This window comes from Pleurodeles waltl, chromosome 5, assembly GCF_031143425.1.
Source record: "Pleurodeles waltl isolate 20211129_DDA chromosome 5, aPleWal1.hap1.20221129, whole genome shotgun sequence".
Lineage (NCBI taxonomy): Eukaryota > Metazoa > Chordata > Amphibia > Caudata > Salamandridae > Pleurodeles > Pleurodeles waltl.
Window position 1 is genome coordinate 1,412,288,260 of NC_090444.1, and position 20,590 is coordinate 1,412,308,849.

At 40.8% G+C, this 20,590-nt stretch overlaps 1 protein-coding gene across 1 annotated transcript in view; it reads right to left on the reverse strand.

Moving 5' to 3' along the window:
* Nucleotides 1-20,590, reverse strand: part of LOC138296506 (CD109 antigen-like) — an 827,002-nt gene that overhangs the window by 6,585 nt on the left and 799,827 nt on the right. The window contains exons 31-32 of the mRNA XM_069235677.1: nt 19,777-19,933; nt 13,258-13,360 (exon numbers count right to left, since the gene is read on the reverse strand). Coding sequence (XP_069091778.1) covers nt 13,258-13,360; nt 19,777-19,933 — 260 coding nt within the window. The remainder of the gene's footprint in view (nt 1-13,257; nt 13,361-19,776; nt 19,934-20,590) is intronic.

Genomic DNA, 20,590 nt, shown 5'->3' on the forward strand with positions numbered 1-20,590 from the left:
CAAAAGGTTTGTATCATTTTTGCAACACCAATTAAAATGTCCTGGTTTGTTTTGATTTTATTAAAATCTTTGCATCATTGTTTGTTAGATCATTCGTTTGTGCTATCCTAATTGCTGATATAATTTGAAATACGTGTACAGATCATTTTCAGGTACTTGAACTATGTTGTATGTTAGATAAAACAGACATCCTACAGTCTCACCTTTCACATTTCCTGTACACCAGCTTGACTGTCACACAGTTCACTTTACAAAGTCCTCTCACTTTGTAATCGGAGAGAGTAAAGAAAACAACAATCTCCATGTTAAAAAAAAAGCAATTTGTGAGACTGCATAGCCTGACATTTGTCCATTGACTGTGCATGCACAAAAATGTGACAAGATAAAAACTAAATGTAAGGACTTCCTTATAGCTCATGCACTTTCTGAACTTCAGCATGGATAATTTGGGGTTGCTGCAGCACCCCTACTTTTAGCGCCTATGCAAATCGGTAATACATGTGAAAAGCTAACAAAGAATTTCTACTCATATTTTAGTGTATAATATGGATGTGTCCTGCCCCCCCAAAAATGCCCAAACCCTATAAAAAGAAAACTCAACATACACTAAAACCAGGAAATAGGCTAGACATGACTAACAGTTGACTGAATTTCCAAGTCTATTTGGGCATTTCACTTCCTTGGGGTAACAAGGTAAGGTTAGATGTGGGGTAGACAATTAACGTGAACAACACATGTATCAGCACAATACAGCAGGCAATCTTATCTTTTAAAGAAAAAAAATACGATGTTATTTTTTTAAAAACATAAATGATGTAATGTAGAAAACAGGGGCCAAAGCACAGTGTATAGGTTAATGTATATAGCAGCTTAAAAGTCTTATCTAGCTTTCGACATGCATACTCTGTGCGGTCGAATTTTCCTGCTCAGACAACTGCAGCGCTCAGGCACAGTACTGTGCAGTGCTCCGTTATTCCTTGGTTGTTGACAGGCAACACATCTGCTCTCTGGCACATGGAGCTGCTGCAGCCTTTGGAACTCTAAAGTTCAATACAGGGTAGCGGTTGGATGTTCTGTCTGCCACAGAACAATTGGAGTGCCAGAGGCAACAGGGCCTTATAACAATGTGAACGCCTGGGGTTTTATATTCATTGTACCCCCAGGCGACAACATGTGTGCCGGCTTTGTGCGGCTCTCGGGATATATGGTATTACAGAAGGGTCAGCAGACTCCTATGTGAAATTTTCTGTAATAAGTAGCACCAGTATTATCTTGGGAGGGCATGCCCTCATTTGTATGGGGCATGGCACTTTGCCTCTTCGTCTGTAACCTATTACTGATGCTGGTGCAGAGGCAAATAGTCCCTTAGAAAGCGCACTGACAGTGCACTTCAAAAACATGGTGCACTTTGAGCATGGCCCCTATTTGTAGCCTTCTGGAGGGAGTTAAGAGGGTCCCATGAACCACCCCCACCTGTCATCTGCCTGCAGGGGGATCCAGGCACATGCCTTCAGGAAGACCTTTGTCTCCTCCTTAAAGTGAAGGAAGCAGCCATCTGCACTATGAAACATGGACCACCTTGCATGCAGCCACTTTGTAAGTTCCCAGCTGCCCTGGCAGCAGTGCATTCATGATAAAAGGGTGCACTGTCCTGGTCTGCGGCAGGTCTACCTTTTGAAAGATGTGCCCATTCTGTAATCCAGGCCCTAGTGACTATGATCTAAGCCATACGAGGTTGCAAGAGGGAAAGGCACAGGGGTCTCATAGCAAAGCCAGTCATCTTTTCTCCATGTTCAAATCATAAATATCTCGATGACTGAAGCCATTGAGCCAGTGCCTTTGAATAAAGCAGTTTGACCTGAGACTGAATAGTAAGCAACTCACACTAGATGATATGGTGATGAAGATTCATGACTCAAATTGAATCCAGATGCTGCTTTTCAGCTTCCACCTTAAACTAAACTAACAGGTCTTCCATCTGAGCTAATTTACATTGATAGCCATTATGCAGAAGGGTAACCCCTTGAATGTCAACTTTCAGTGCATCCCAAACTATGCTATTACAGGTCAAATGAATTTTAATTATTTAGGAATCCTCTTACCAACCTCCTAGTCTCAGTGATATAAAGATCATTTCCCAGCAGAGCACAAAGGAATTTCCAAGGTACAGCTTGTCTTACTTTATCAGGTATAAATCTTAATCTAATGTGGGAGGAGCATGTTACGAAACCGTAACTGGGTAAGGCCTACTTTCAAATTTTCGACTAACGATCTGCTAATCAAAAAGAAATCTATCTGTGAGCATGAAGATGGACCAAAGAGTAGAAATTACAAATTTATCCTCAGGGTGTCTCCTTTTCCATGGATCCATCAAATCTAGAGTGCCCATTAGTGAAAGAATAGCCTGCCAAGCTTGCATCATCAGAGACTCAAATTAAAAATACGAAAATACAGTTAAAATTCTCAGCTATGAGACAGCTACCAAAACAGGTCTGCAGTATATCTTAGACCAGGGCCTAGAATTCTGGGCAATTGATGTTAGGACAATAAATTGAACAAATACACCATAGATTAAGCAAATGCACAATTCTAATAAACCCATCTTAAACCCCTATTTTTATCCAGCTTCCATCTGACCATAAGCAGCTGTAAATAACTCCATAGGATGATCAGATATCAGAATATCAGTGTCTTTGTGATATATACCTTCAGAACAGACATAAAAATATTTAGGGCCAGATTTATCATACTTTCACACAAACCAACAAAGCAAAACTTGCTGTGCTGCACTGCGCGAAAGGAAGAGGGCAGTCATATGCAATATTTAACATTACATGGTGCATTTGTGTTCTCTCCTTGCGCTGGCACACAATGTGCTGCTTGTGCCAACGCAGGCACCTTTGAGCCATGTTGCAAGAGTACCTGCATTGTAGGCAGGATTAATTTTTTGCAGAAAGGGGGACTGGACTGCCCTGCACAAAAACAATTCTCTGAGGCATTTTCCTCTTTCTGAGTGTGCTGCAGAATGCAGCACATTTAGGAGGAGGAAACAATGAGGAGAAATAAAGATGCTTCTACTTGTTGGGTGTCCTTTGGGAAGGCGTAGCATTTTGGTGCATTCCCAGGTTTACTATTGTTGGCAAATCAGGAAATACCCCAAAATCCATGGGTATATGCTTGGGAACACCAATGCTCCACCCATGGAACGCCTTCCAAAGGCAGAGCAATGCAAGATTTACTAAGCAACGCAGGTCCATGGAAGGTGGCCTATTATTGCTTGGTAAATCTGACTTAGGGATTGCATTGCCCGTGCAACACCCTGCATGATGCAAGGGCATCGCAATCCCTTGATAAATCTGGCCCTTAGTGCCTCATTGCCAGAAAAGAGTATGATTCTTATACACAACTCAGACAAGCAACATTACGTTTAAATGTGAAAGTTCTCATTTGACTTTATTTTATTATGGGCAAAATGTTATTCCTTTGCATTAAGGGTGATTATTCTAAGATAGCTAGGCATGAGCACAATAAAACTAAGCCCCACCTTAGCAGAGCATTGGGAGAGGGGGTGATGGGTTATTAAGTTACTCATAAAAACAGAAGATTTCTTAAGTGCTACTTTGCTGACTAATTTGTTTGCAAGGCAGTGTTTTCTCGGCTTTGAATAGCACTTTCTTCATCGCTGTGATGCATATATAAAGGAACAATGTTGGTTAACTGCAAATTCCAATAATCCTATATTTCAAAAAAAGTAGCCACACCTTATGCACCCCAATTTTCTCCATCATCACCCCCTTACTCTTCCCTCACCCTAAACTGAGCTCCCCAGCCAATCAGCTGCTCGGTTGAAAGTCCCACCCAAAATTATATTTAAATATGATTTATATTTTCTAAAACCGTTCAAAAAACAAGATTAGGTTGTGAGGTAACCAACCAATGAAACACATTTTGACCAATTATATGACCACAGTCATAGCTGCGTCAAAGAAATTCCCCATCTCTTGGGTCAATACTAGGAACTCTCATTGACAGATTGTGGCTTCCCAAGCTAAATGTGGATAAACTAAAAATGCAACACTTTCATTAGCAGTGACAGGACTCTTTTCACTGTCAAAGATAAAAATGTTCTCCTTTATTAATCAATCATGGAAACAATTATTTTTTGTGGCCTGCATCCTGCCCTGGGTGTACTTTGCAGGATCCGATGCACTCCATCAATGGCCAAGTCAGTGACTTAATGAGTAAAGCCTAAAACCTCCAACATGTTCTTCTTAAATACAGGGAGTGCAGAATTATTAGGCAAATTAGTATTTTGACCACATCATCCTCTTTATGCATGTTGTCTTACTCCAAGCTGTATAGGCTCGAAAGCCTACTACCAATTAAGCATATTAGGTGATGTGCATCTCTGTAATGAGAAGGGGTGTGGTCTAATGACATCAACACCCTATATCAGGTGTGCATAATTATTAGGCAACTTCCTTTCCTTTGGCAAAATGGGTCAAAAGAAGGACTTGACAGGCTCAGAAAAGTCAAAAATAGTGAGGTATCTTGCAGAGGGATGCAGCACTCTTAAAATTGCAAAGCTTCTGAAGCGTGATCATCGAACAATCAAGCGTTTCATTCAAAATAGTCAACAGGGTCGCAAGAAGCGTGTGGAAAAACCAAGGCGCAAAATAACTGCCCATGAACTGAGAAAAGTCAAGCGTGCAGCTGCCACGATGCCACTTGCCACCAGTTTGGCCATATTTCAGAGCTGCAACATCACTGGAGTGCCCAAAAGCACAAGGTGTGCAATACTCAGAGACATGGCCAAGGTAAGAAAGGCTGAAAGACGACCACCACTGAACAAGACACACAAGCTGAAACGTCAAGACTGGGCCAAGAAATATCTCAAGACTGATTTTTCTAAGGTTTTATGGACTGATGAAATGAGAGTGAGTCTTGATGGGCCAGATGGATGGGCCCGTGGCTGGATTGGTAAAGGGCAGAGAGCTCCAGTCCGACTCAGACGCCAGCAAGGTGGAGGTGGAGTACTGGTTTGGGCTGGTATCATCAAAGATGAGCTTGTGGGGCTTTTTCGGGTTGAGGATGGAGTCAAGCTCAACTCCCAGTCCTACTGCCAGTTCCTGGAAGACACCTTCTTCAAGCAGTGGTACAGGAAGAAGTCTGCATCCTTCAAGAAAAACATGATTTTCATGCAGGACAATGCTCCATCACACGCGTCCAAGTACTCCACAGCGTGGCTGGCAAGAAAGGGTATAAAAGAAGGAAATCTAATGACATGGCCTCCTTGTTCACCTGATCTGAACCCCATTGAGAACCTGTGGTCCATCATCAAATGTGAGATTTACAAGGAGGGAAAACAGTACACCTCTCTGAACAGTGTCTGGGAGGCTGTGGTTGCTGCTGCACGCAATGTTGATGGTGAACAGATCAAAACACTGACAGAATCCATGGATGGCAGGCTTTTGAGTGTCCTTGCAAAGAAAGGTGGCTATATTGGTCACTGATTTGTTTTTGTTTTGTTTTTGAATGTCAGAAATGTATATTTGTGAATGTTGAGATGTTATATTGGTTTCACTGGTAATAATAAATAATTGAAATGGGTATATATTTTTTTTTGTTAAGTTGCCTAATAATTATGCACAGTAATAGTCACCTGCACACACAGATATCCCCCTAACATAGCTAACACTAAAAACAAACTAAAAACTACTTCCAAAAATATTCAGCTTTGATATTAATGAGTTTTTTGGGTTCATTGGGAACATGGTTGTTGTTCAATAATAAAATTAATCCTCAAAAATACAACTTGCCTAATAATTCTGCACTCCCTGTAGCTTACTGAACCACTGAATCATATTTGGTTCATGACCACCTTCACACCATTTAGATCTTCCAACAACGTTTAAATTAGATCGTCTTGACCTATTCTTGAGCTCTTCACATTTCCTACATTGCCACTTCCATTCATTTTGTTTGCATCTCCTGTGCTGCAACTTTCATTGCTAATAATCAAGTTTCTGTTTTCTTCCCAGACTTGACTGAGAGAGATACACACTTATCCACCTCATTTATCAGCCCAACTTCTCAACCTTTGTGGCTTGGTCTACTTCAAGCTTATTAGTGTTTATCTCCCTTATGATGGTCTTAAACTTTCTTTTGGTGGAGGCATTGATGGACCGAAGTATGTTTACTCTCCCTTATTCGGAAATTATGAAAGCTAAGGGAGCTATTAAAAGATGTGCATATAAACACTGACTACAACCACATCCATATTTCCTGGATGACCTAGTGATATCTTCTGTATTAATAATTTTTCATTACAAAAATATCTCTAAGTTTAAAGCGCTGTTTCATTGGTCAATTTCTAAGCCTGAATAACATTAACCAGTTGCTGGTAAATGTATTTTCCTGACACATTTGACCATTGATCCAGGGATTGAGACTCACTATTACAAAAACTTCATATCCCCAAAATATATAACTGCTTATATAGAAGTACAAACAAAAAGTGAAGACTGAAGTCATAACATTTGCATCCTATGGATACTTTAGGGTTATTTTGAGTTAAAAATAAATGGTCCTATTTGCTCTATGTAGAGAGTATACCCATGAGCAAACTAACAGTGCAAACGGGACATCAGTCTGTTTTGGGTGGATGTCTGGCATCAGTCAAACTCTAAACGAACTCCTTCAACATGTGTTTTACTTGGTGGAGTTGAAGGGGTTTTAGCCAGAAAATTCTAACCGGAAACCTGTTTTTGATTCTCACAATTGTTATAGACAAATGATCCTATATCTTCACAATGTCTCCGATAGTAAGTTTGGTAGGCTGTGGCAGCAGTAGTGGCTGCTGCTTTCTATATGATCCTATTCTGTGTGTAAGTGATGGCCTACTTTGTATAGATGAGAAGTGGATCCTGCCCAAATTTTGCACCAGTCAGAGTCAACATATTGTTCTCTCTTATATCTCTTCAGGAAAAATAAATGGTACACAATGTGTTTTATTTTGTATTCATCCTTAGCAATTGTCATTTTGGATTACTGCCAACCTTTCCAGGGAACATTTTTCCGCTGGCAACTTCACTCGTTATGGGCATGTCGTAGTTAAATGTTTTCCCACTCAAGTGGCTTCTTTCCATCGCAGGTGTGGGTGCTAAAATCACTGAAAGTTTCCCAGGTTTGAGCTCAAGAGTCAAAAATTATTTATGAGTCTAAAGAAATTGAACTCAGCAATTCCTTTACGCAGCTTAAATAGATTTTTTTTTTTTTTTTTTTACAATTTGCTGCTTTGGAAACAGATATTAGGCATTTATCACAAACTTCAATAAACAGCTTTGAACCTTGAGACATGTTTTTGGGTACACGTCTAAGCATGGTAAATCCACATGGGGAAATTGGTGTAGAGAGCGCCAAAATACCGCCTGTAATTGGGAATACTGATGAGGAAATTCAGAATTGGGGTAATTGCTGCACCATGTAAATATTGTACCCTGAGTTAGCCGTGTTTACCGAGCACAGTACGCAGTTCCCACTTTTGGGTGGTGAAACCGGTGTCTCAGCCCTGGTCTCTAAGACCGGGGTGCTTGACCAAAATAAGTCTATTGTCTATCGTCGTAGAAATGGTTTTCAGTGTTGTCAGACTGGGTTATTTCCTGCATAAATGGGCACTGTTGTTCCCTTTTGTGCAGAAAAAACTTAACTGACGTGACTTTTTTGGGTTAAATATAACACCGTGGTTGTTTTTCAGTGTGTGACATAGACCCCATTTAAGCTGTGAAGACGTGCACTGTTCCTTCACACTGAGCTATCTGCTACTGGAGCTGCTCTTTCTGCCAGACGTTGTCACCTCTAGTCTTTGCACAGCCGCCATCCTGACATTTACATGAGCCCCCCTGATCAACAGAGGCACTGGGCTTGTGTTAACTCGACTCAGTACTTCCAATAAAAAAGATGTTAAATAAACAGGCAACCATTTATTTACATGTTAAATGTTGTATAAGAAAGGAAGCAATTAGGAAGTCCTGCACCACTTAACTTTAGGAACACCTTTATTTTTAAGGAACCTATTGAGGCAAAAGTGTAAAATATGACAGTCTCTTTAAAATTCGAAATGTTTATTTGATTAACATGCACATCCTTTTCACATTAGTACATCAGATTCTGTTAGTGCGTTGGTAAGTATTAATTTAAAAGTGATAGTTATCAAACATAAATTTGGAAACATTAATTCTTAACACCACCCTGACAACAATGCTAATAGTGAACTAAAGAGGTAAGTCAGTTGTTATGCGTATTCTTTGGGTGGCTTGGGTTCCTATTTTACATGAACAACAATTTTGTTTATTAAATCCAAAACAGGGGAAGGTTTTGTATACAGCACATCCTTAAGTTATGTATTAACAGGTCCTCCTATATGTGATAATGAAGAAAAGGGAGAGTGAAATAAAACAGTTACCAAGGATCACACAGTTTGGTAATGCGGGGAATCCAGGATTAATCCCAGGTTTTCTGTTTCTCAGTGTTCAATTTAGGAGCTTGATATATATGTTTTGGTCCTGTGACACCCACTTTATCATTAATCCCAACCCTCCAGCCAACCTACTGCCATTAATGTAGCCCTCAGTCACATTACTGACCGAACTATTTTGGCCCCTGGGAAAATGTTTGTGAATACCCATGCTGCGGATTCACCCAACACCCCAGGCCAGGCCCACTCCCAGTCAGGAGAGAGAGTGTGTCACAGGTGAGCACACATGAGGAAATGCCACATATGACTGTTACAATGTTGTACAACTAGCATCATTATTGACACTACCCCCGTGGTGTTACTTGTCACAGAGAACTACCAATGATGGCTAAGCTGGTAGAATATTGGCCTGCCCCATCCACGGTTTTAAAAAAATGGACTGTCCTGCGTCTCCTCTCCTCCTTCTTGTGCTGTTGACTGTCTGCAGTGCTGACAGTAACTCACTTGGCTCTATGCAGTCCCTCAATCAGACCAGCACCAGACAACCAGCATATTCCACATAGGAGTGGAGTCACTCTCAGAAGAGACCAGATCATCAGAGGGGAATGAGTCTCAAGGACCGAGGGTTGGTGCAGGTCTGCTTCTGAGTACAAAACAGGTAAGCCAGACTGTGCTCTGCTCTGCACCTTACTCACACAACAGCCTGCAACCCACCACCACCAGTGACTTTAGAGGCCATCACCTGTAAACCTACAGAGGCCACAGCACAGTTAGCTGCACTAATATGCCACAGTGCTGACCAACCCTGATTGAGCCCGTGACCACAAGACAGAACACAAAAGTTAAATCTTAATAAATTTTATGAGGTTAAAGACACCTATTGCAGAGATCTTTGTGTGCCTAGCAATTTTAAGGGATAACAGTAACAGCAAAATGACTCTTGCAGTTGCTGTACCTGCTCGAGAGATCTGTGTTTACTCTAGCCAGAGGCTTGACTGATCATAGAGCAGCACAAATGGTTGATGTGCCTGCTGAAAAACACAATTTGTAAAAAGGAAAAAAAAACATATTTATATTTTATGTAGATAGCTCTGTAGGTTATTGCTTCTCCGATATGCCTTTGTCATTTGCAGTTCTAACTTACAATCCTTCTAATGTAGCAGAGTGAGCTATGAACTACATCAAAGTGCTGCATGCAAAACACAAGGCATAGGTTTAGAGACTTATTTTTTCTAAACCTCTTTTTTTCCTAAGGTTGCTAAAAAGGATTCCTTTCAGTAGTAATGCATTCTCATCAGCACAGCCAGCCCCAGCCAGTGTGTAATTATTTAAATCCTAAGTTTGTATTTCTCCAGAACAAACAATTACCATACAATGTCGACCAGTATGGATGACATGTGACATACATCTTGTAGCCTTCATTGTCTTATGTAACATTCTACATATTGGTTTACACACTTGTATAATTGCTCCAGTATATAGTACGTGAGTGTGAGATGTAAAGCGCTTTGATGCTCTACATTGGGATGAGATTAACCATAAAAGAAATTCAATAAATGCACAGAGATCAGGGACATCGTTAGATGGTGGCAATGAAGGAATGCATAGAGTTGTTGGCTGTGGCTGGGAGCAACAAAGATTGCCACGCCAGGAGCCACCAAAGCTACAGCTATCCCTGGTGTGGTAAGTACTACACCTCCTCTCATCTCACTTGTAATTGAACTGCATACCTTTGAAGAGATTTAAATGTTCTACACATCGACACCATTATTCATTTGAACAATACCATTCATTTGATGCTCCTATTCTTCTTAAACCTTACCAAACTCAAACTTTACCCACATATGAGGGTTCTCAACATCTTTTGCTAGATCACAATGAAGTCTGGAAGGGCATCCTTATTGGACATTCCTTCTACCAAAGTACTTTTCCCCCCTTGATCACATATACCCACATCACCCCTATCTATGACCAGATAACCATGTGACATCTATATTTCGCAGCCTTCAATGGGTACCCATCACAACCTCAGTTTCCTATAAACTCTACTGCCTTGTGCACAGAGCCATACCCTAAAGTGCCATTTTCTACCTCAGTGATATTCTCAACATGCTAACACACAAAGCACCCTCACTCCACACAGTGCCAGGCATACTATACAAATGAATAAATTAACTGTAGTTTTTTTTTGTTTTTTGCTTGGTAATTGTGTGTGCAGATGGTGAAATGAACCATCACTATCAGTACACTCTCAAGGGCATATTTACTACCTTTTGGCACAGGGCAGCGCCCCAAGCCTTCTTGCTGCACTGCCCTGCATCAAAAGAAAAGAACAGAAATGTGCTGTATCTACAAGATATGCCACATTCCTGTTCTCTTCCACTGAGCTGGCGAACAATGGGCTGCCATGCCCCAATGCAGGGACCCTTGCACAATGGTGCAAGGGTGTCTGAGTTGCGGGTTTGATTGTTTTTGTGCATGAAGGTCCCCTTCAAACAATCACAAGAGGCATTTTTCTCTTTCTGTATGTGCTGCAGAATGCAACACACAGAAAAAGGAAAAAACAAGGAAAAATAATGTTTTTTTATTTCTCATTGTTGCACCTTCCTTACGCCTCTCCTGGAGAGGTATAGGATTTTGACACATACTCAGGTATACTAATGCTTATAAGTCTGGGAATGCGTCAAAATCCATTGGTGTTGCATGGGAACACCCACTGCAATATTCATAGAACGCCTCTTTGACGCAGAGTAAGGCAGCTTGCGCTGCGTTGCCTTACTCTATATCTACAATGCACGCAAGCCTTGACAAGCCAGGCAAAGTGGCTTTGCTTGGCCTTGTAGATATGAGCCTGCATCCTGCACAGTTGATGCGTCAAAAAAAGTGACACACTGGTGGCGCAAGCCGCTTGTAAATATGGTCATAAATATTTTGTACAGATTGATGCTCAACATATCCTTAAGCATGCACTTCGTAGATGATCTATTTTGGAAGACATGCTAACTTCCCAAAGCAGTGTAGGGTTTGCAAACTGTAACCACTTATGCCAGTATAATCAAATCAGTGTAAGTGTACAGCAATATGTCTGCAGTCATTACTTGATCTCATCATACAGTTAACAACATTCTTGAGAACACCTAAAAATCTAGGGGGTTGTAAAATACATTCTTTTGGTGATATTCACCTCCCATTTGCCCTTGGAAAATTCTACTCTTCAAATGAATAAAGAAAATCAGTGGTACATCCAGTTTTAAGCATTTTGGACAGACTGAAGAAATGAAAATGGCATTCATTCATGCAGATTGGGAATACTGCCTAAAATGGATTCCAAATGTGATAAGGAGAAGTGAGTGCCTAGTTGTATGCTCTAATTACAAACAATGCTGATTTAAGAAGGGGGGGGCACCATGTGGTCAGAAATATTTCTGTTATCCCCACACATACATCGGCTTTTACAAGCTAATCCCCACTAAATGGATGATAACTGTGCTGACCCAGATTTTCTGTGTTAAATTCCACACAGAATTTTCAATTCCATGTTATTTAATGCTTCCATTTAGCACTGCTCTGAAGGTGATTCTTCTGAAAGAGGTGGCAGTATGGAACACGAATAGTGACAGTGGGCAGGACCTGATGTGGCACTGGCATAGAGAATCTTTACATGGACCCCCCTCTGCCGTGGGAAGGGGTGAGAAGGTGCACTTGCAGTCCCATCCTAAAGAGATTTTATTGGCTGGATTCTCAGGTAGAGTATTCCTGGTTTCATGATCAGACCGGCCTAAATGAGACACAATGAACATCATCATCACATCTTTTGGGTTAGCCTATTGTGTTTTGGAGGGCATGCAGTGGGTTTACTTTCTGACTCTACCTCTGAGATTGAGGAGTAGCACATGGTTAGAACCATCTAGAGGGTGGTCTGGTGGCTGGTCCAGGCTATGACGACTTAGGTGAGTAAGTTGATTGACTAGTTGTTGGAAGACCAGGTTGTCCATGTCTCGTATGATGTTGTGAGCAAAGATGATGTCTGGGTCAGCGATCCAGAAGTTGAATCTCACAGGATGAGTGAACATAAATGTTGCGATTCTTTCAGAAAACGAATATATTTCATGGCACATATGAAGCGGCCTGTTAGACTAGTGACACATTTTATTAGCAAAGGTTCGGATGAGTCATTAGGATGGTTCCTGATTTCTTTACAGATCTGTGAGCCTCGTGATATGATGGACACTTCACTGCTACTCCCATTTCCTCTATTTTGAGACTATTCATTAGAAACTAAAAACTGCCTACAATTAATATACAACTGCATTGCTAAATTAGTTTGGAGCTTTATATTATTTACATATCATTAAGCCTTGACCCAATAGCATTGTATGAGTTAATAAGACCTTTTCACAATTTGAAAGGTCCAAAATAATGAAAACTCTTTGGTGTCTTTGGATAGGCACTGGTGAAGATGGGAAAAAGCAGAGACACGCTGATGCACAATAAGGGAGCTACTCCCTGAGCAGGCACAATGTGTACCTGACCTCCTGCTGCAGACAAATAATAGTGCTTCTGGGGCACTGTGGCAGACCCTAATGTAATGAAGCAACAGTGGGATGGATTTCTTCGTAAAACATATGGAATTTAAACATTTCAAAATCCGTAACTGGTCTACAGTAGGCCTCTGTTGGCAATAGATTCCATGAAGTTGTATCCCATATTAAAGATTTCCACAGGATATGTACATCAAATACTAAACCCACATCAAATCTCTACCTTCATATTCTACTTACTGGGATTATAGTAATCCAGAACAGATATTGTGGCATCCTGAGTGCCAGATACTTTGGCATCCCGTAGCATTGGAATTTCAACACAAACCGGTGTTCCACTGATCTGTAAAGTGAAGGCAAAAGGTAGAAAGCTATAGTTAGATTCTCAATGATATCTTACATGTCAACATTATTAGGCACAGATTCAAGGTTTTTTTCACAATCCTTGCAGACACAGTGCTTACTTAGCAATGTCAACAGGAGATTGCTAATGTTCCATGCAAACCAATGTTGCTGCATTGTTTTGGGGGAACGAGAGAGAGCAGACTAGTGCCATATCTACTGTATTATGATGGTGTTTCTCTCTCCCCTTTCACCAGCACTCTTTGAACCTGCCTTGTGTCACACACGTACACACACCTTTGCACTACAGTGCAAGTGTGCATGTGTGTGAAATCTAGCATAGGTTTTGTACTGGACGCGTACCCTTTCAGTAAAAAATGCTATGCTTAGACATAATTTAAATTTTCTTCTCTCATTGGATGTGTGCCGTACAGTACAGTGGACATGCAATGTGAGAGTAAAGCATACATGGACTCCTGGAAAAGTTAGAGTTCGGAAAAATGAAAACATTTCTCCTTTTTAACACTCTCTTAGATAAGGTATTATTTCTTGGCACAAAAGACTATCATTTGTAGTAGATAGTGTGTTGCATCTAATCTCATGGGTGGTTGCCTGGGGATAGCCATTTACCACCCTTAGAACATCCCATTGACGCAAATCAGTGTTAGAATTACTTTTCATTACTTTAGGACTACATTTCACCAAAAATAAAGTTCTGCACTGAACAGTGAATCCAAAGTCAACAGTTTGAGCCATTTAGTGTCACGTTTGTGATGCAATTGTTAGTAAAAAAAAAAAAAACTAGGCACTCAATCTTTGATCCTAAATTAGCCTTCCAGTCCTTTTTGGCTGCAGGGGTTATTTCTGTATTAAGAGAACATTCTTTCAATCTGCCTTTAAAAATAAAAAAAATATGTAGAAGAAAAAGAGCAAATCACACAAATCAGTAAAACGATAAAATTTGGCAAATGAAATGCAGCTCCAACATTCAGCATGCACACACAATCAAATATTGATTGCAAGTGCTGCTCTATACTGTTGTTGGGTAGAGGAAAACAGGTTATGGGTTTTACAATAGAGTTCAATCCGTGTGCTTAACCTGAGAGCTCATTTGTTTTGGAATGATATAAATTTATTAACCCCTTTTTTCTTTTCTATCTACCACATGAACTGTTGCTGAATGTTACTTGAAGCTTTTTAGGAGGGCAGACTGGTTACACCATTGTTATTTCTATTGTTGAACCTAGAGATTTGCCCCGGAGAACACCTGTGCCCGCTAAAAGAAAATGGGTAAGTTGCAGGAATATGACTGGTCTGATATTCAAATAAGTTATCATCATCCATTCCTTTCCACCCAGCATTCTCCCTCACAAAGAAAGAAATATGCCATTGTTTGTACTGTTCTAATTTTATACGGTTCCTACTTAGATAATAGGACTGCATGTTTATGGTGGCAGAACTTCAGAATGTGGGAGATTTGTGCATCCACACCATCAGAAACTGTGTGCCCATTTCTCGGCTAGTTCACAGTGCCTCATGCAAACCTTTGAACCTACTGGGGTTAAAGGTGATGGGCAACCTGAACATGACACACTTACTCCCCAAGGAAGTAGTGGAAACAGATCTCACCCTTCCGTTGGATTACTCATGCATGCCCAGGTGAAAACACAAGAGATATGTGAGTAAAGGTTTAAATACATTTATTGAAACTATTGCAATCTTGCATAAAGAGAATGAACTGTGATAGTTAAACAGATGGAACAAATTAACCACCATTATGAACATGGTAAAGACAATGAATAATCTAGCCATGGTAAATGGGTTCTAGAGGCTCTTGTCTAACCCTCAGGCTATACTGAGAGCAGAGCACTGCCCCATCTATGGGATTACCTTCGTCCATACCTGGAGATAGTGTCAGAGGTCAGTCTGTGGTGTGGATGGCTAGCCTCTCAGGAAGCTAAAAGATTAACATCTGCAAAGGTGCATGTTGGATGCAGTATTTGTCCTAGGAGGGTGCTATTTTATGTCATTTATTAGGTGCTAGTTTTGGATTGGGAGCCGGCAAAATGATGTTGTTTAGACTCGAAAGGAATGTTATTTAAAATCCTCTTAATGATAATGTTGGATTTTACGTGACAATTATGAAAATGCCACTTTTATAATGATGGACGGAATGCAGAACCAATCAAACATTCAACCCCAGTCACAGTTCTGGGTTTAATACATCAATTATTTTGCTCACCATGCCACCACAGTTTGTACCCAGCCATATGCAAATCAGTCTTGACCCTGTTCCGTATGGGAACAATCCAGCTCGAATTGCCAGGCCAGGTCCTCCCTGCACCGGAAACAAGCATCCTGGGACCGGTTTTAGGGTATCAACCGTCATCAGCCAGGCTAGCTTGAATCCAGTGGCACAGTGAGCCCTGGACCCACGTCTGGGCATACCCAATGCACTGTTGGTGGCAAAAGCAAACAAAAAAACAAATGATGGATGGCATGCAGAACCAATCAAACACTCACCCCCAGTCAAAGATCTGGGTTTGATCCATCAATTCCTTTGCTCACCATGCCATCCCAGTTTGGACCCAGCCATATGCGAATCAGTCTTGACCCTGTTCCTCATGGGAACAGTCCAGCCCAAAGTGCCAGGCCGGGTCCTCCCTGGACCGGAAATAAGCATCCTGGGACCAATTTCAGGGTATCACCCTTGATCAGCCAGGCTAGCTAACTTTTTATAAAGTTGGCATTTTCTTGTCCTAACCATTTGTGCCTTCTGATGTCCTGAATCGTGTGATTGTGAGTGGTTCTAGTGTTGGGGTGTGTGTATTCCTCCCAGTGACACAAATGGGAAATAACTGGGGGCATGATGGGCCATCCTGACGGGATGGCTAGAGGTAGAGCTGTGCCCTGCCCCACTTGCACTTCAAAAGAATTACCTCCAACACATACAAAAGAAGCCTGATATCATCCTATTGTCAGCCCAGACAATTTGGAGCCTTGACAGGGGAAGGGAAGAACTTTCCAGAACCAGATGTGAGGGTAACACAGGGTGTGTCCCCCCCCCACAAATGCTGGCACCTGGTATTAATATCCGACCTTTAAAGCCACTCTTCAGAACACTCCAAGACCTGAGGAAGTTACAGAAAAGGGGCTGCCCTGCTGCTAGACTACTCTGCTGCTTGAAGGATTGCCTTTCTGTCTGAGAAGGAAGACTGGACTTGCAGGCCTTTATCCAGGCTAACCAGAGTGACTCCAGCTGTCAGTTCGCTGACCTCCTTTGTAAGCTACAGAGACACAACAAGCTTCAGAGGCCTCCCTGCAACTACTCAGATGAGCGGCTGCACTGAACCTACCTGGACTTGCAACTGAACTTGTCTGAGCTTTGCTGCTCGTCTATGCTGGAGTGAGTCCCTGATTCCCAAGTAGTGCCTCCCCAGGTCTGGACCTTTGGTTGGCATCAGATTGAACTTCTCCCTGCATAACTGCTGGCTCCATCAAATTTTGATGCAGTGAAACTCAACCAGATGCAGTTTCTGGCATCAAAACACCTGATCGACAGCTTCATTGGAACCAACACAGCACGAGGCAACTCAATGCAGGACCTCACATTGCAACCCTTGCAGCTCCTGATCAGAATCAATACCGTGCAACTCAACTCGCAAGAAGGTTTCACCTTGCATAAAGGACTTAAGGTGCAACTCTCTGTGGGGCTAACCTGGCCATGGTATCCAGCCCACATTCCAATCCAGTCAGATTGAACTTGTGACTTTGTCTTGGTCCCTCGCAAACAGATAATCACAGTTGGTGCTTCGTGCTTCTTGGTTGTATTTTTACTCAAAACTGTAAGAGTCAACAACTGTGGTTCTACTGATTACATTTTCATTGTTCTGTTGTCATTGTGCTTATTGAAATGTACTTAACTTTTCAAAAATGGTCTCATATTTGTTTGGTTTTGTGTTTTTACTTTATTACTGTTTGCATACTGCATAAATACTTTAAACATTGCCTCTAAGTCAAACCAGACTGCATTGTGCCAAGCAACCAGAGGGTTAAGTCAGAGTAACAAAGATTGTGGTTGTTACCTGAGTGGGGCTTTCACCCCTCTCAACTAATAGCCTAATTTCTTACATCCTCCTTGTGCCAACTTTCTTTGCTTTTTTGGGTCTGAAATCTATATGTGCTCTCTTTAAGATCATGTATTAGCCTCCTACTTTCATGAAATTATCATTGCTCACTTTATCTACTATATAATCATAAGGTTCCCGTGATTTCTATACATCAGTTCTTCAGGATTTAAGACATTCCCTCAAGTTCAGCTTTTTATTATGTATTTTTATGGCCTCAACCGCATTCCCATCTCTCCTTCCTCTCGGAATATCCTTCCAAGATTCTTCCTTGGTACCTGCCACGGCAGGCATGACCCATTAAAAGGTCATGGTTCTGGGAGATTGTAATTTTCTCCTGGATGTCCAGTATTCCCTTTGGTGGTGTCATTTTGTCTAGTCAGAAAAAAGGCTTTTGGTTTAATCTTGAGAACAAATGCTGTTGCAATGGATTGTGAATTAGTTCAGCTGAGGATTAGGTTCAAAACCTAGCCCTTCATAAAAAAAACCTCGACTGGTTCTCATAGGGGGATTTAAAAAAACACTAGTTTGATCATGTGCTTGTCCCATGTTGTGGGTCTTTTCCCAAGCTTCTAGTCTGCATTCGTCTACATTTTTTGGGGCATTTCCTCCCAATGGACATGGAAGGTTGTGTACCGCGAAAGCATTTTTTTTTAATACCTACAGCGTACCAAGTATGGTGATGACTGCAGGAACTGAAAAGCAGGAGACTGCCTAACTCCTGCACTGCCAATACTATGTATTAATTCTGGGGAAATGAAATTCCACACTTTCACAAAGTGTAGCCCAATGTAGCCAGCATCTCCTCATCAATCTAACTTTCCCTATATGCTAGTTTGATGAGGAGATACTGGCTATGTTGAGATGTGTTTCGTGAAAGTGTGGAATGTTCTTTTTACCCAAGTGAATACTTGGCAACTGGGATTCCAATGAAAGAGCAACATTCAAAGGGCTCTCTTATGTAGAGTGAGCAGTTTCACAATAACATGCAACATGAACTGAGTGATCACAACTCCTATCTCACTAACCCAGTCTTTACAAACTTTAGTATACCTCACCCATTACACTTCTTGTCTCACAATTACATGAGTTGGCAGAATGCACACAGGCCCTACAATTCTTGAGTAGAGGTGGATAAAAGATTACCTTAGACCTCATGAGAACTGTCAAATACCTATTGAATGGAAACCTCGGCAATGCATCCATCATTAATGTGATTGACTCGTATATGATCTCCTAAAAACTTTTGACAGGATTCTTGTTGCTCAGAAGAAACATAACAATGGTGGATGTGATGTGTTCTTTATGTGTTTGTGTACAGCACCACTATATTTGAATAGAAAAATATAAACATTCCTCTGTGAAAAAGAAAACAAAAAAGGCTTCTGCATTATTTTATTTTTTGTTGATGCAATGAACTGTTGTCACATTTTAATGCTGGGTTGATTTATTCCATTAACAAAGATTTTTCGAAGTAGTAATTAGCTTAATGTGTTCCTTCTAGTATGCAATGGAAGGATACAGCTCATCCAGTTAGAACACAGTAAGGGTGAAATGTTCTAACATGGGACACATGCAGGAATAGAGAGGAAAGCCATCAAATGAAGTAGAGTAGACTACTTAGAAAGAGAAGAAAGGCATCCAATCATGTATAAGGGGCTAACCCAAAGCTCACTTTAAGTATGCATTAATTTATGGAAACAAGAGATATATTTGCGTATAGCTAAATCAGCATATGCGGGGAACTAAAACCAGTACATGGCATTCTGCCTTCAACCTACCTGATCATTCCTACACCCTCTGCTTTCACACTGAGGTCAGAGAGCAAGCACTGCTCTGACAGCAGCACTTTGAGAGCCGCTTGTCAGTATAGTCCTCTTTACGCTGTGAGCACAGGTCTGCAGAGACCTACGGCTGAGAAGGGAAATGGCATTTGGTGGAACAGAAGTGCCACCCACATTTCCCTGCCTCGCTTTGTTGTCTCGAGACACAAGTTAGAAGAAATATCACCATTATTTAGATCACATGTTTTGGGGTTTGGCATTTGGCTGCTCTAACATCAAGACATTGAAGAGGAAAAACTTGTGTTTCATTTCTCTGATATAAGAGCAATGAATAACCGGGTTTTGAAACCTGTGATGTACATATTGACTTCTAACAGGAGAAAAATATGGCAAAAAATCAAATCATTTTCACAAAAATATGCACTGATCCAATACACACAATTTTTTAAATAACACTTATGTCAACTCACTACTAAAACAGAATGCTTAGTTAAAATCATACTCACAGTATTAAAATAAAGATTTACTTTGCCACTTTGAGGCTCAACCTTTCTAATCAAATTATTTTGAATGGGCTTAGAAGGATCCAAGGAGAAGCCACTCAGGTATTGCACTTCCATCAATGCCATGCCACTCTGGTTTCCGTAGATCGAAGGTATATAACTGTGGAAAAATACTTGTTAAAAAAATGTAATCTATAGTTCAAGTACACATTGATACAGTACAACTAGTCTACACCAGAGTGGTGACAACAAGACAGATAAGATTTAATCTGATACAAAGTACCCCTTGTGAGAAAAGTGATTTTCCAGTTACATCGTTTGTGTCAATCCTCTGAAATATGTCATGGACTAGTTTTTGCTAATAGATACATATGTGGTGTAGCACTGGAAATGTAATTATCTCATTGATAGCCATGAAAACTTGAACGGAGCAAGCAGCATTGTTCAAACATGTAACTGTTTAAATTTTATTTTCTAGTATGATCAAATTGTGTTCTGCATGAAGTGAGTCCATCTTGGAAAACAAAGCACCCCCATTCTCTTGTGTTCTGCATGAAGTGAGTCCATCTTGGAAAACAAAGCACCACCATTCTCTATGCATGCCTGAAGGTAACATTTGTAGTACTGTTTTCAATAAATGTTCGATCACTCACACATTTGCCAACACGAAATATGATCATAAATTTCCTTTTTTCAGTTTAGTGTGCAGTATTTAAAGCCTTGTGTTTGAATTAGTAAAGATGTTTTTAAAATACATGCAAATATGAAAAATAACTGATAAATCTGAAAGAAACCATAGTACTAAAGACTGACATTA